General features: G+C 39.7%; 1 protein-coding gene across 5 annotated transcripts in view; it reads right to left on the bottom strand.

Moving 5' to 3' along the window:
* MYO5A (myosin VA) overlaps positions 1 to 17,053 on the bottom strand; it is a 187,240-nt gene that overhangs the window by 31,284 nt on the left and 138,903 nt on the right. For all 5 annotated transcript variants that reach the window (XM_070624215.1, XM_070624196.1, XM_070624199.1 and 2 more), the window contains exons 26-29: positions 10,757 to 10,900; positions 10,446 to 10,499; positions 6,357 to 6,584; positions 1,410 to 1,510 (exon numbers count right to left, since the gene is read on the bottom strand). In XM_070624215.1, the coding sequence (XP_070480316.1) occupies positions 1,410 to 1,510; positions 6,357 to 6,584; positions 10,446 to 10,499; positions 10,757 to 10,900 (527 nt within the window). The remainder of the gene's footprint in view (positions 1 to 1,409; positions 1,511 to 6,356; positions 6,585 to 10,445; positions 10,500 to 10,756; positions 10,901 to 17,053) is intronic.

Below are 17,053 nucleotides of genomic sequence, written 5' to 3'. Positions count from 1 at the left end.
GTCCCACTACAATTTATTCTCCAACATAAAAGCCAGGGCTGGCTTTCTAAAATTCAAATATATCATTCTCCTACTTAAAACCTTTCAACAGCTTCCACTGTCATTGGAGTGAAATCCAAATTCTCTTGGCTGTCTCTCCAACTACCTATAAACTCTGTGAAAGTAAGGATTGTATTTACCTTGCTTACTGCTATACTCCCAGTGTGTGACACAGGGCCTGGCATGAAGCAGGCACACAACACATATCTGGTGATCGAATAGCTGAGTGGATGGATGAACAGTACAGTAGAGCTCTTGCTATACTAAGACATTCTTCGATAGAAGATATGCTTATAATTTACCTTCATAAATTAAAATTTAAGTTTAACCAAGTACTTCTATAAAGCATTCTCCACTCTTGCCCAAAAAAGAAGATAACAAGTACCTTACATTTTGCATGACAATATTCTGTAGTTTGTGAAGTATTTCTGTATACCAATCCTGATACTAGGCATCAGGAGACCTCAGCTGCACACTGATAATACAAATCTCCAGAACTGTCTTTCTCTGTGATCATCGCTGACCACATTCGTTTAAGCATGCAGTCTTTTAAGTTCAGAGTTCAATAGAATGAAGGCCCTGTTGAGAAGTAGGGGGTGGTAGGAAGGCTGAAAGAATTCCACAGATGAGCCTTCACTTTGTGATAACCTCAGCTATAGGGAAAGCTTTCGGGAAAGTTCAGTCATTTAGTGACCGTGTAAATCCTGTACTCTCAGTCAGCCCACCTGAGGCTCTTAAGTGAATAGTGATGGAACTAAGTGCCGTCTGCAACTTCACTCATGTTACAGTAAATGGGATAAAACCAGAGTTAGGATTTTCTCAGAACCTCTTAGAAAATGTGACAAAAACCTGGTCTCGAATATCAAGATCCCACCCTAGAAGTCATAGTACCATTTTAGAATTAATTATATAGCCAACACTGACGTGATTGCAGATACTTCGTCACTTCTCTTCACACTAAGTTTCAATTAGTGAGAGCTGCAGTTGCCCCTACAAACCTTCACAGATAACCATCGTGAAGAACGAATCAAAGTGACCATCCACGACAGGCCAACAGTGAGAAACTGGTTTTCTTCTCAAGGCAGTCTCTCAAGCCTAAGACCCAAAATATGCAGAAATATATTCCCTGATGTAAAGAATATTTTCCCTGACATCTCTCATCAATAATGCTACCTTAAATTTTGAGATTTTAACTAGGACTATTTGGAAACCTTGGATTCCCAGTGAAGGTCAGTTGATGTCTAATAAAGCAATGCATAAACACTTTGACTATATAAGAGGCTGGCTTGAAGACTAAGGATCGATATGATTATACATGAATTGATATAATCATTGATGTGATTACACGAATAAAAGAAGTATCAACTTACCTGTTTGTTTCTTTCAAACCAATGTATGCTTGTGCTATTTCGCCTTTATCTTTCATTTTTTGTACATCTTCCAAAAGTATTGTGGAATCTGTCATTGTATTCTGAAGGGGGAAATAACACATATCCACATTAAGAGTCAACTCAAAAGCCTGGGACCACATACAACATTTTTTGTTCCTCCAGAATAGGGAGGTTTAAGTACTCCAGCACACGTCTGCCCCACCAGAATGTCAGCCCCAGCTTTGTGCATCTACAGAGGAGAGTGGGGCACACGCAGTTAAGAGAAAAAGGCACCTTCAGTCCCTCTGCTTAGAATCCCTGATGCTCTACTACAAAACGGGTGAGATTCCAGAGTACCACTGCCCTGTAAATAAAATCACTGACAGACTACGTGTGTTTTACATTATGTGAAATACACATATTCCATTAAATAGTTCCTTGGTGTACTTGCTTGATTATTGTTCTAATGCTGTGTGTGTGTGTGTGTGTGTGTATATATATATATTATACAGCATTATATTTATATATAGCATAAATATATATTTCTAAGTGTATATATACACACACACTTTATATATAAATATATATATATTTCAAAGTATATATATAACATTAGAACAATAACCAGGCAAGAACACCGAGCAACTATTTAATGGAATGTACAAAGCTGTTCTTTCTACTTCTTTCTAACCAGTTATAATAAAACAAACGTCCCAATAAAACACTAAAAATTTGACATAAAGCTCATTTTTCCACTAAAAACTCAGTACAAAAAAGGTGGTGTTCAGATGATATGCTTCAGAAAAGTTTTTCTCCCATCTTTGAATATATATAAAGGGGAAGGGTTTAGCTCCTTGTAAATATCTACCACCTGCTGTTATTCTTCTTTCCTCTGTTACAGTATAGCACGGTACATAAGCCTTTGAAATAAACATCTGGCAGGTTTTGTATAATGATTTTGTATAAAAAGGACTATTTTCCTAACATTTTTACTTCATGTGTTATTTTTCCTTTTGGGTTTAATCTGTCTGACAACCAACATAATTTCAAAGTCTTGCTTCTACTCAGCTACTCTTTATCTTTCCTAAAGCAGGGCAAAAAGAGACAATAAGAACACTGCTCCACAGCCTCTAAACAATAATACACTTGAGAACCCGGGGCCCATCCTGTCTGTCTAAATAGTCTACATCGGATTCTTTAGTCGACGTTTGCTCTAAAGCCAGGCCTCAGGAGGAGGTGGAGTTAACAACACACACTTCAAACACCAGGATCTCCGAGACCAGTTCCAAGGCGACTTTAATGCCAACTAGAGGCCTACAAATACCTGCTTTTCAAATTCAGTGTTTATAAGAAATATCCTGTAAAAAAATCCTGTCCTTTTGTGAGTTTATAAATGCATCCTTAGTGAAGACCAAATATAATCTGATAAAAGCTATTAACAAGAACTCATATTTTACTGAATTTTAAAAATCTTTCCCATGAACACCACACGCAGCAGCATTTCTTTTTTAAAATTATTTTATTTATTTATATATTTATTTGAGGAAGATTAGCCCTGAGCTAACTGCAGTCAATCTTCCTCTTTTTGCTGAGGAAGACTGGCCCTGACCTAACATTCATGCCCATCTTCCTCTACTTTATATGTGGGACGCCTGCCACAGCATGGCTTTTGCCAAGTGGAGCCACGTCCGCACCCGGGATCCGAACTGGCGAACCCCGGGCCGCTGAAGCGGAACGTGCGAACTTAACCACTGCACCACTGGGCTGGCCCAACAGCAGCATTTCTTTAGCTATGTTTTATAAATATTTTAGTACACATTTCACAGAAAATTTCTTTTCCTCTTTCCCAGAAAGGCATAAAATCTTTCTATTTGATAAAGGGCCATACTCAGATTTTTAAGTTTTAAGTAATAACTCTCAAAGACTCAGTTTCTGTATTAAATAATGCTACACATATTTTCTGATATCTGAGGCCCTACATGATGTGGCTTTGAACTTTTAGTAAATTAGGTAACTTGGTCTAATTAACTAATCCAAAGAAAAGACAGGCTTCTTAGCATACTGTTGTCCTGGTAGCAGGTAAGCAGCCAGTCCTTCCCTCGCCTGGCCTGCCTTCGCTAAGGAGCGGGGGCTGGGGCACGGGATCAGACTTGGACTGCCAGCACTAGGAAGTTCCTGACTCACTGCTCAGTTTGTGTCCCGAGGCCAGTGACCAGAACTTCTGAAAGGGTTGCACCACGTAGGAAAATCCCACCCTTTCCAGGAAGGGTGTGCTCAGCTCCTCAGGCTCTTCCTCACCCTTGGCCAACAAACCCACAGCTGGTAGAAATGAGATCACCGGAGAGCCTGTGGTTTGAGTGCACTACAATTTAAGGGCTTCCCTCCCCTGCCCGTGGATGGCCTCCCATAACTACCACAGTGAGTCACAGAGCTGACTATGAACTAGAAGTCACGGAGAGCTCTCTGTGATCTAGGTTGGTGCCTACTGCATTCATTATTTTCCCACTGACTTTCCAAATAGGAAGGGTCAAATAGGATATTAATTTGTAAATATCAAAATACACTTAGTGGCCAGAAAGCATCAACTGCATATATTGGAGGATACTTATAAACCAAAAATTAGGATTAAATAGAAGTATTTACTAAAAATTTTATAATTACCTTGTCATCCTGAAAATCACAAGTCAGCATGCACAAAAAACAAATGGAGAAAACAATAAACCCTTAGTTCCACAAATAAATTCCATCAATGAGTCCCCATCATAACAGACAAAAGCTAACTGTAAAAACAACCATGAGCTGCTTCTCCTAAAACTAACTCAGTATATAAATTAGCATTCATGGAAGTGGCATAAGGTGGACATTAATATATATTTATGTGGTGGCAACTCTTAATTCCCAGGAACAAGTGATTGAGATTCTTTTTGAGTTGTTTTGGTTTTTCTAATTATAAAGTATTTGTGAGTATGTAAGAAAATGACCCTGCTGTTAATGTATATGGTGAAATTCTTAGCCAGGTCTGTGAGAGTTACAGTAATGTCCTGATAGGAGGCCCTTCGTCCGAGTGAAGCCTCCCCGAACACTCGTGGAGGCGGAGCAGATAAACCAGATGTGGCTGGGCTGGATCACCACCCAGCTCGCAGGGTGTCACTCACCACTGCCCTGCAAAGGACTTGTGAAATGATGTGTCTCTCTGACTAGAAACTGAAGGGGACAAACAGCCCTGCATCTGAAAGTTCCCAATCACTGTCATGGGCATTTTTCCTAGGAAAGAACAAGCTGCTGCCATGCATAGATTGGGAGCTTGGGGAGCAGGGATCTTGGTTAGACAGGACCAGCCCATAGGGGCTGGAGAGCAGTGGTCACACAAAATATGTGAAATGGGTAAGAGTGTGTGATACCAGAACTATGTGCTCTGTTTGCTGGATTGTTTTTATGCTCCTTGGGTCATTGTCCTTTTCCTTTCCTTTAACTTTTACTAAAGTTTCTTATGAGTATACCAGTTTGTCACAAGGAGACCAGAGAAAGGAACCTGGTTTTGGACTCTGCTCCAGTTAGCATGCAAAGGGAGCCATGGTAATCATGGGAACCAAACTGAGACAGCCTCGGGGAAGGTGGGATGTATAGGGCCAAGCCAAAGGAGAGATTCCCCTTCTGAACTCTTCTCATTTCAGACTTCCGGGGTTTGTGATTTGTTTTAAAATACGGAAGCCCATTTCCTTTTTTTCTGGGAAAGACTTACTCTGAGCTAACATTTGTTGCCAATCTTCCTCTCTTTTTTTCCCCTCTTCCCAAAGCCCCAGTACATAGCTGTATATTCTAGTTCTTCTATGTGAGCCGCCACCACAGCATGGCCACTGACAGACGAGTGGTGTGGTTCTGCACCTGGGAACCGAGCCAGGGCCACTGAAGTGGAGCGCACCAAACTTTAACTGCTAGGCCATCAGGGCTAGGAAGCCCATTTCTTTATATACCTCCACTTGTTACTGGGATTTCTTTTCCCCCAAGATTATTTAGTCAGATATCTTGTTTTCAGAATTTGCTATTTTCTGGATCAGGGTTGGTCCCAGGTGTGAAGTGTCTTTATCAAATCCAAATGTTAGGTGCCAGGTTCAGTATGTTAACCACATGCAGAACTATTATTTCTAAGACAAGTATTCTCAGATCTCTCAGGCATCCAGTTCATTATATATCATAGTCATTTTTTATATGGCATGCCATGCAGCCAGGATACTGGATTGCCTGAGTCTCGGTAACACTTGGCTGCATGAACATGGGCAGGTACACAGGTCAGGTTTTAATATATTACTCAGATTCCCTCTGATGGCAAATGACAAAAAGGCCCATTTCTCACCAGCACATGGCGGCCTTGGGTCCCAAATTACCTGAAGGCAGGGGAGGACTTCAAAGGGCCATCTGGATCCTCCAGCATGGGTCCTTTCAGTTGAACCAATAACACAGCCCCTCCCAGCAGGGACAGCTCCCCTATTAAACAGAACTCCCTGAAGTGAGCAGAAATCACCTCCGGGTAACTTCCACTCACTGATGTCATGTCTAACCTTTTCATATGCTACCTTTCCAGCTAAACAAGCTATTTTCAACAAATAATTTTAAAGTTATATTTACTGCTTTTCACAGCAAGGCAATTTATGGATTTTTGGTCAAAATTTATTGTGGCCAGATTACTACAAAAAGATTCATTTTAAAAGCCCTTTGCTCATAAGTGAGAGATGAAACTTTGAAGATGATTTTGGATTTCACTTGCTTTTTGCTCACTCCAGTTGGCATTGGCAACAGTTTTAAAACAACATTGAAATTTTTTAAAAAGGATGATATCCTCAACTAGACTAAAAACTGCTCTTTAGTGTTTGCTTCTTTATGTATTGGAGGGAAAGGAGAGGGAGAAATGGAGGCCAGCACCTACTTTACCCTCTTGCCCACGCTTACCTTGGGTTGGATGGCCTCTTTCTGGCTCACCAGCTGAGACCTCAAGATGAGGACCTCCTCCTTGCGGACATCGAGCTCCTCACTCACAGAGGTCAGCTGCTCCATGAGGACACGGTAGGCTGGTGCACCTGGAGCGGTCACCTCCGGGGCACTTTTCTCACTGAGTGCCTTGCGTAACTCATTTAGCTCATTTTTCAGTTTTTTGTTTTCTGATTCTAGTTCTTGACGCTGTGTGAAGAGACAAGGAACAGTTCATTGCTGTCGTCCTCAACTTTACATCAGGATACTCACCTTCCCCGAAGATGGCAGAAGAATTCTGCTGGAAAAGACTGTCAGAGCTACCCTAGTGAACGGCTTCTAGGTGCTACTGGGAACTCTGTTCACTAAATTAAGAAAGTCGTCAAGGGGAGTTGAGCAAGGTGAATGGTAGTTTGCTTCATCAATCCAAATTCCAGAGTCAAATTTATTCCAGGCCTGCCCAGGGTGTGTTCACAGGCCTGGAGAGATTGCTGAGTCCCAAGGGGTAAGTTTAGCTAAGAAGCCCAGTTTTGTTTGTGGGTAATACTAGGGCAAGTATGAGAGTCCAGTTGGTCAGGTTACTTCCAATGAATGGTTCCGATGAGCAGATCCCTGAAACCTTGAGTAGCATCCTCTTATTTCCTTTGTAAAGCAAAATGGAAAGACCACTGAAAAACGAGGCTCTTCACTTCTAATAAAAAAATTACATATCATTTAAACTAATAAAATTCTCTTTAGTGTGTGGTGTTTTTTTTTTTTTTGAGGAAGATTAGCCCTGAGCTAACATCTGCCACCAATCCTCCTCTTTTTGCTGAGAAAGATTGGTCCTGAGCTAACATCCGTGCCCATCTTCCTCCACATTATATGTGAGACGCCTGCCACCGCATGGCTTGATAAGTGGTGCATAAGTCTGCACCTGTGATCTGAACCAGCGAACCCCAGGCTGCTGAAGCGGAACATGTGAACTTAACCGCTGGGCTACTGGGCTGGCCACCCAAAAATTCCCTTTAGTGTTTTGAAGTGTGCTTGCGAAGTTGCTGGCAAAACCTTGGGAGGTGGCAGGAGAGGAGAGACCGCCTCTTCCTTCAGCCACCCAGACGGACATACACATCCTTTACCCCCTCCATACTTTCTCTTATTCTCAGGCATCCTCATGCCACCAGTTAGCACCGCCCTCTGTACACTCTGCTTAAACAGTGGCATTAGGAACCAGAATTGAGTTCTGACACTAAATTCTATTTACTGACACTAAAACACAAATGCCACAGGATACCAGTTGGGAAAGTGAAGTAGACAGTCATTTAAAAGCTCCAAGGTGGGGCTGGCCCCATGGACGAGTAGTTAAGTTTGCACGCCCCGCTTCGGCGGCCCAGGGTTTCGCCAGTTTGGATCCTGGGCATAGACATGGTACCGTTCATCAGGCCATGCTGAGGCGGCATCCCACATGCCACAACTCGAAGGACCCACATCTAAAAATAAGCAACTATGTACTGGGGGGCTTTGGGGAGAAAAAGGAAAACAAAACAAAACAAAAGCACCATGGTACCTTACTTAGCACATGACATAAGGCCTCATGAGAGTGTAAGTGAGACACTTGTGTATAAAGATAAAATATTTTATTGTTTCTTCCAGAGAAGCAATCATGGGTATGTAGCACCATATCATACCTTTCAACATGTTATGGTAAAACTATTTAAAGTTCTTTTTTTTTTCCTAGTTTAAGAATATATAACCCTTTCTTTCATGAATTAATCCATTTTATATGAAAATGAATGCTCCTTCCTATCCCCAGTCTCTCACCAACTGGTTATCAGATTCATATGGCTCATTTCTGCAACAGAAAACACATGAATGTCTTTACTTTGACAGCTAAGCTCTCATGCAGTGTTTCCCAAACTTCAATGTGCGTCAGAAGCACCTGGAGGACAGATTGCTCGACCCACCCCCAGAGCTTCTGATCCAACAGGTCTGGTGTGAGGCCCACAGATTTGCACTTCCAACAAGTTCCCAGGTGATGTTGATGCTGCTGGCCCAGGGACCACATTTTGAGAAACACTGAACTAATACTTGGGAACTCTGTGATCTGGGCTTTATTTTTAACATACTACAGAGAATGTCTTTATTTGTCCATTTTTGTGTGAGGCAGGCAGAGGGAGAAAGTCTGACGATCAGATTCCTACCCCCATTCCTTTGGCTTGTCCCAGCTCATCCCACCTGATTCCTGTCTTGTGTGACCCGTATCATGATCCAGTCTAGCAGACAAAGAGCACAAAAGGCAATGGACAGTAAGAATGAAAGAGACGACCCTTTGCTGCCACCCTTTTCTTTTTCCATAATCATAAATACTACCCAAGTAGTACTTTGATTGAAGGAGCAAGAGATTTACTCATGCTATAATTTAGAAAGGGCAAACGGGTTCTTTAGGGTATTCAAAAGTAAATACTATTTTTTTGTAAAAATTAGTTTTCAAACAAGTGATGATAGGAACCCAGGGTGTTTAGAAAGTTTCTGATTGTCTGGAGACCTGGATTCAAGATCAGACTCTACCACCTAACAGCAGGTCTCTTAGCTGTTCTAAGTCTCAGTTTACGAGGCTTTAGAAAGGAAAGAAACTTATCCCAGAAGTTGTAACAATGACTAAACAGGATAAGGTGTAGGAAAAACTTTTCAAACTGTAAAGTAAATACAAAGTATTATTATTCAAGTGTTTTTAAAATATCAGTGGAAAGGTTCTAACAATCTTCAGGGAAGGAGCTGATAAAAGAATTATGGCTTAGGCAGGGTAGAAGACTGGTATTCTCCATACCAGACGCCATACAGGCTGGAGAGGCAGCGGTGATCAGCAGTTCTGGACCATGGGCAGCGGGGACTCTATAGAGCAGAGGGTCCTATCTCTGTGCATAAATTTTGTTCCAAATCATAGTATTAGGAAATGATATATCAGGATTAGACTTGAAGCAACATTACTGGGGGGAAAAATACTTCATGACAGCTTAGAGAGACCCTAGCAATTCTCAAATATATATAAGGGCTTTAAAATAATGAGTTTCCTTATGCTATTTTGTGGCTTTTCTAATTTTTAGCTTTGTTTGGTTGTAATCATAAACCTTACTATAATTTTCCAGCTATTCTAGACTATAATTTGACAAAGCAGAAAACAGTAAAAAATTGACATAAGCTAGAAAAAAAATCTGAGAAAAATAAGTTTAAGACTAATAAGTTAATTAATAACCTAAAAAACTTCTGAAGCTGGGGGTGTCTTGATAGCTGACAGCCTAATAGCTCAGACACACTTCTCCACATTACCCCCCTCCTTCCAACTGTTTTTATGAAATAAGAATACGTTTCTACTCTACAAACTAATATCTAGCTTCCTTTCTCTACAAACACGTAGTTTCGGTGGGGTTTGGTGGTTGGAGCATGGGGTTTGGAGCAGATACCCACGATCAATTCCTGTTCCTGTTGGTTTCTAGCGGGGTGATTCTAGGGAAGTTACTTATACCTTGGCCTCAATTTCCTCATCTGTAAAATGGGAACTAAAATACTTATTTGCAGAATTGCTGTAAGAGTTAGAGCTGATATATGTAAAGTATCTGTATTTAAAAATGATGGTGATAATGACAGCAGCCAACATTTGCTGGGTACTTACTCTGTGTCAGGCACTATTCTAAGCAGTTTACATGGATTACTTCATATAATCCTCATGATAGTCCTATAAGATAAATATTATCATCTGCCTTTTATAGATGAGAAAACTGAAGCACAGAAAGCCATCAGGTGCCAGATCTAGTATTTGAACCGAGGCAGTGTGATGCTAGAGTCCTTGTCCTTTACTACCTTCCACAACCTCAATGGCAGCTACTGCTCCTGTTTCTGTTTAGACTGAAGTCTAGCTTATATGAAATGGAATCTATAAAAGGAGACAACACAAAGCTAGAAGTAATGCCTGACTAAAGGTTAAGCTAGGGTCTGTGGTGTCCTTAAAGATGTTCTCTGAGAAAAAGGGAGGCTCTGAGGAGGTCCCTTGCCAAAACAAGACATTCAAAGTCTTGGGCAGAAAATTCCCATTACCTTAAGTGACTCATACTCCAGTTCTGCACCTCTAATTTGCGGTCTTTCTTCTTCCTAGGGAAAATATAAAGTTAAAAACTTTATAAATAAGTAGTTATGTTTTAATTGTCACATTTTTTCTCTTAGAATATTTACTTGCTTTCCAGAAAATGGTGAGGAAAGGTTAGCCCTCACTACCTGAACCAAATGCTGCTTGGTTAACGTACTTCTGGACCGGGTTCCCCTTAGAGAAGAGACTGCAGAACTGCACATAAAGTCCCAGCCTCCAGCTCAGGTAGCCCGTGGCCCTCGTATGGGACAGCACTGCGCACCTTGGCCTTGCTGCGGAGCACCTGCTCCTCCTTGCGGTCCAGCTCATCCTGCATCACCTGCTTCTCCTGCTCCAGCTCTGTGACCCGCTTCTGGAGCTTGAGGAACAATGACATGTCCAGAGGCACCTTCTTCTCGCTTGGCTCCTAGACCCCAGAAAACAAGACATTCAAGACGATCCACAAGATGTACAAGCTAATGAGAAAATGATAAACGGCCCAACAAAAAAATAGGCAAACATATAGAAGAAATATGAATGATCAAAGAATAGTCAAACAACATGCTCAGTTTGGCAAATAAGTGAAGAAATGCAAATTCAACAACAGTAAGGTGTTACTTTTCCCTCATCAGATTGGCAAACACCGAAAAGATTAATAATCTCATGTGTTACTAACAATGTCTTACGTGACACTGGTGGAAGTATAAGTAGGCCTTTTAAAAGGCCAAGTTATTAGCTGCATTTATTAAAATTTAAATGTGTATACTCTTTAACCTAGCAATCTATGTTTAAGAATTAATCCTACAGAAATAGCTACACAAGTACACAAAAATACATGGAAAAAAATGTTCATTGCAGCATTTTTTATAAACGCAAAAAACTGGAAAGAAACTAAATGTCAGTCAATAGGAGAGCTGCTTAAATAAATTACGGTATAGCCAAACTATGAAATATTTTATAGCTGTTAAAAAGAATAAAGTAGATTTATATGAGTACATAAGTTCTAGATAAAAGACAAGTTGCAGGACAGTATTTATATTATGATCTTATTTTTGTTAAAAAACCAAATATATGTGGCTTTTAAATATACCTAATACAAGTATACAAAATGTAGAAAGCCATCAATGGTTATCTTGGAGAATGGGAGGTACTATGGGAAAGTTTCATCTTCTATTTTACACTTTTCTGTATTTGAATTGTTTACAATGAGCATGCATTACTTTTGTAATCAGGAAAAATGATTTTTGAAAAGGTGAAGTGCCAGCATAAATATATATATATTTTGATATATTGGGACCAGAGAGAAAAGTGAAAAACCAAAACATATATAGCCCTTAAGAAGCTGAAGGATAACCTAGTAGCATTTTAAAAATATTTCACTTGGTTCTAACACAGAACCACAGTGAGAACTACTAGAATAAACAAAGTTACACTAAAGAAAGCTAAGCAGATGGAAACATCTAACCACCATCATAGAAGTTCAGAGAATGCCTTAATTGTCCTACCTTGTTTACTTCGAGTTGGAACTTTTAATGAGGTGAGAAGAGAAAGAACTGTAGCATTACATTTAATGGAGAGGATAAAGAGTCTCTTTTTGTTAGAGAGAGAACAGTAACATTAACTTAGTTACTTAAATGGTCACGGTATAATTCTTAACTGATTAGCAGGTCTCATATTTCTAATTGTCAAGTTTTAAAAGGAATGTTTTTTCTGATATAAAAGCAAAGCAAGCTTTTATAGAGAATTTAGGAAATAAGAAAGGTACAAAGAAGAAAAACACAGGCATAATCTCATATCCAGAAAAAATCCACAATTTTTGTTCAGTCTTTCTTCTATAAAGATTGTAAGAGTATTTTTCATTATAATTTTGTATTGTCTTTTAAACTTAGTATATTACAGTTGTTTGCCAGGTTTACAATACGATATTTGAAATCATAATTTAAATGGTTTTATTAACATGAGTACCATAATTTGCTTAGCTATTACCTTACTGATCAGTATTGAGGTTTCTAATTTTTTGCTATTGAAATATACTAAAATAAACATCCTAGTACATAAATATCTAAACATTAACATCTTCAAGTCTGCTAAATTAGTTGGGCCAGTTTATGCTTCCATCAGCAACCACACAACCTTGCCTTGAACAGGAATGACTTAAGTTATTAAAAAAAAATTGGCTCAGTCGATAGACCAAAAAGCGGTATTTCGTTGTCGTTTTAATTTACATTTCTTTGCCTTTTGATGAGGTTGAATAATTTTTGTATTCATTAGCTATCTTTGGTCTTTTGTGAATTCTTAGTAGTGCCAAGTTCAGTATTATTCCAGTTCTAAAAAAACACCAAAGAAGAATCAATTAAACCAAGAGGTGGGGCATATGTAGGCTGTCATTCATTTATCCACAAACTAGTTAGACCTGACTTTTTCTTACTGCTCAACAGTAAGAGGAAGTTGAGGTATCTGATCTTCACCACAAAATCTGTCCTGACCTAGCGGAACAGAGAGGACATCCTGCCTGAACACAAAATTACTACAGAATTTTATTCACATAAAAACTTATTTCTATACATCCCCAAAATACTTATATTTGAGCTTATTTACAACGTAAACATTCCATCTTATGTATTTTTAATGTTTGTTTATCTAAAACTGATGTCACTGAAATTTTGAATTTTTTTTTAACTCTATAATAAAAGCTTTCACCCCATGAATGAATATAATACTTCATTCATTTTACCTAAAATGTCAGCATTTGGGAATCATTCCTCTCACCCTTGAATGAGCATTTTTGTTTAAAAGGAATCCTCCTATTAAAATGGGATGGGGGCACTCTTTCGCTATCAGCTAATACTACATAAAGAATTAGTTGATTGCTAGATAAGAACAAATTCTATAGATAGGAATATTAAAACAGGAGATGGAAGAACACAAAAAATAACATTTGACAACTGCAAAATTGCTTGAGGCATAATGATTGGTAATTATTTAAGAGTGCATAGGATGTTGCCCATTCTTATCCCTAATGACACATCTGATTAAAGAGATAGTATTTGTCCTCTCTATACCACATGAGCAAGAAGGAAGATTGGGTCATCTGGCTCAGAGAAGTTTTTGGGGTTTTGTTTTGCTTTCCTTCCTTAGTAAGGATTTTTGTCATCGAGGGCTTTTCCAAGAGAGGTGAAGCTTTGAAACTGACCTAAAAAATAACAAGTTTCTTATCTGAGGAAAATCAGGAAGATAACAGAATTTATTCACAAAATTACCACTACAGGCCTGGCAGTCATTCTGGAATCACTGCTAACAATAGCTGAGAAAGTTACAGTGACTCTCTACCTGGGCTGACAGGTATGAGGAAAATCAGGAACAGGAGCAGAACTGGGATAATTAGTCAATGGCTAGTAAGAAAGGTGCTGGCAGGGCAGGGAGAAGCAATGGTTCCAAAAAAATGTAACCCCAGACTAGGAAGATGCTGGAATGTGGGAGGGCTGCAAAGCAAGCGGAGCTGTAGGTGAGTTCTCCAGAGAGAAACAGCAATGGAGGTGCCATCATGACATGTGAACAGCAAATCACAAGTTTGGCAAAGCTAGAAAGACATTAATTCTTTTTTATATCAAATTTTGTTGTTATTACATGAGGTTGGAAACGGTGTTCCAAAACAGCTGAAAGACCCCTCTCCATCTATTTTAATTTTTAAAAAAATCAATTCATTAAGAAGGATGGGCCCATTATTTTCCCAGCACCAGATTCTAAAAGAGCTACTTGGGGATATTACACATAGGAGTTGAAAGTTTTCCTTTAGTTTGTTAGGAGCAATTTGTAAATCTGGCCATTACAGAGGTAGTTGCAGTAAGAAATGCAAACCTGGAGTCACAAGTAATTGGAAGTACAAATTCACAGCCATAGTCTTAGTCTGATACTTTTCTCCTGTCTCCCTTCCCTTCTGATAATCAATCTCTCTTTTTCTACTACCAGTTGTATAGATTTCCAACTTTCTGATCCTGACCACAACCAGTCAGAATGGTAGCATGGTCACTGTTTATTACATCAAAAACACTTATTTCTTGAACACTTACAATGTATTGAACACTGTTGCAAGTGTTTTACAAGAATTAACTCATTTAATTTTCAAAATATCACTATAAAGTAAGATAATAATAGCATCATCACCTCACAGATGAGGAAACTGAGGCACAGAGAGATTGAAGCTGAGGTTATGGAGTCAGTCCCAGGGAGGAGAGTTACTGTAGCCTGTTTCATGGTAAAGACAGCACTCCTAACCAAGGCCAGCCACATTTCAGATGATGTACGGAGTCACAGGGAACAAGCATGGCTAGTTCAGTGGAAAGCCTCCCCCATCACTGAAAGAAGACTTCCAGGGGCATGAATTATTGCTTCTGGCCAGTGCAAGTGGAGGGCAGTACACAATACTCCAAGATCTGTCTATGATTTGTGGAGCACAATTCATATGTCATCATTTAAAAGAGACGAGAAAAATCTAAATCTCACTCTAATCTTCCTCTTAACGTGAGAAAACATTTGGCAGAAAACAGATGACAATTAGAAACAAAAAGGTTACCCTTCCCCTCAAATCTGTGAGAATTTAGAGAAAACTTGAAAAGAGTAGAGACCCTGACAAATACTGTTACTAGTAAAAATTAGGTAAAGCATATAAAAGTTTTTGACTTTAAAAATTTAATGTCATCAATCAAAACTACCAACAAGAGGCCTCTTTGCTCTGAGTTCAAAACAAAATAATTTGCAGCAAACACACCCTTTTTGTCATAGCTTTCCCCCTCCTGTGCAGGAGCTGCCCCTGCAGTGTCACGCTGAAGCTGACAGTTTGTAAACATACCTCCCTCAGACTCCTGGAAGGGAGTACTCCCATTAAGACCAACAGGATGCAATCCTAAAATCTTCATACCCCCTAGAGGCTCAGAAGTCGTAATTTTTAAATCTTCAAAGTCTAATGTGGTGGTAGTTTATAAAGATTGCCACCACCGATTCCTCCCAATACAGATGCCTTTCCTCCCATCAAGAGATGGAGTCTACTCCTCTCCACTTGCATCTGGGCTTGCCTTGTCATTTCCTTGGACCATAGAATGTGGCAGAATTGATGCTGTGCCAGTTCTGGGCCTGGCCCTAAGAGGCCTGGCATCTTTTGCTCTTGCACTTTTAGAGCCCACTGCTTGGGCCCAGGGCAGGCCACACCAAAATATCTCACAATAGCATATTGATGATTTTGAATTAAGTTACTTGAGAAGCACTAAGGGCATACTGACCCTCCTGTCTGTTCCCCCGACAGCAGGAAGTAAATCTCCCGTGTGAAAGGTGCTCTCCTGCATCCTCATCACCAGAGCTGGGGGCTCAGGGCCGAGAATCCTGCAACAAACCTCGCTAATTTACCACCTCAAGCCTAAACTCCTCACTATTTCCTTACGTATCCCAAACCTAAGTTTCTTTGTCCTGTCATTTCTTCACAAATTTATTGTTTCTTTGTGTAAAAGACACTTACAGTCTGCTTTGTTTATTCTCCAAGCATTATTTCTCTATTATTTTCAGTATTTATGTATTAAACTGGGTTTCTCTCCTGTTAATCTGGTCTTCTGTGAATTTTATTATTAATCCAGTCATAAGAATACACGAAGGGCAGAAAGGGGATTGTCCCCAGCCCCAACACCACTCACCATGCTCCTGAAGAGAGGTCACATGGAGAAGTCCAAGGAAGAGAACTTAGGCAGCCCAGCTGACTGCAGGGAGATGCCCCAACCAACACCATACAGGGCAGAACTGCCCGGTCAAAACCCAAAGAATTGTGAGCAATAACAAATTGCTGTCGTTTGAAACCACTAAAGTTTGGGAAGGTTTGTTGCACAGCAAGAGACAACTGGAACAACCTCTATCCTGCTATATACTGGCCATGCTGCTGTATCAATGGTCTCCAGTCTAATGTTGGCTATGGACAGAAATGGAACTGGAGAACTGCAGTACAGAATCCCTGGGTGAGAGGAGGCAGAGCACGGAGCTCCAAGCAGACAAGCCCCAGTTAAAATACTGGCTCGGCCACTTACAAGCTGGGACCTTGGACAGGTAACTTTGCCTTCTTGTATGTACGATTCCAACTATATGACATTCCAACTACAGGATGTTTTTCTTTAAAATGAACAGGATGAGATAGCAGACACTTTTCATTCCTAAGGAAAACTAAGACAAGAAGGGAAAGAATCATTTGACTTTTTTCAGCTGTTCTGTCAGAAGCAGTCTATTTCTGACTTGGCCATTTTCTCAGAATATGATACAAAAATAGAAGAGTTGTGCCTGAATTACCCATTACTGAAACTAATATCATATTTGAAAAGAAGATCTGAGAATAGGTTTGGGAACAATCTAACTTAAAGTCACTGTACTCTTCGAGTTACAGTAATATATCATTTTGGTTTCATACCACATAACACAAAACACTAAGGCAGATTTATAAGCTATTTTTCATGCATTTTGGGGGAAGAAAATTACATTGGTAAAAACTGTCAGCAAACAGAGGCAGTGCTTTTGTTAAACTCTTGGGCATTGGTATTTACAATATTCA

Source organism: Equus przewalskii, chromosome 1 (genome assembly GCF_037783145.1).
Source record: "Equus przewalskii isolate Varuska chromosome 1, EquPr2, whole genome shotgun sequence".
NCBI lineage: Eukaryota > Metazoa > Chordata > Mammalia > Perissodactyla > Equidae > Equus > Equus przewalskii.
This window is presented reverse-complemented; position numbering and strand designations above follow the sequence as displayed.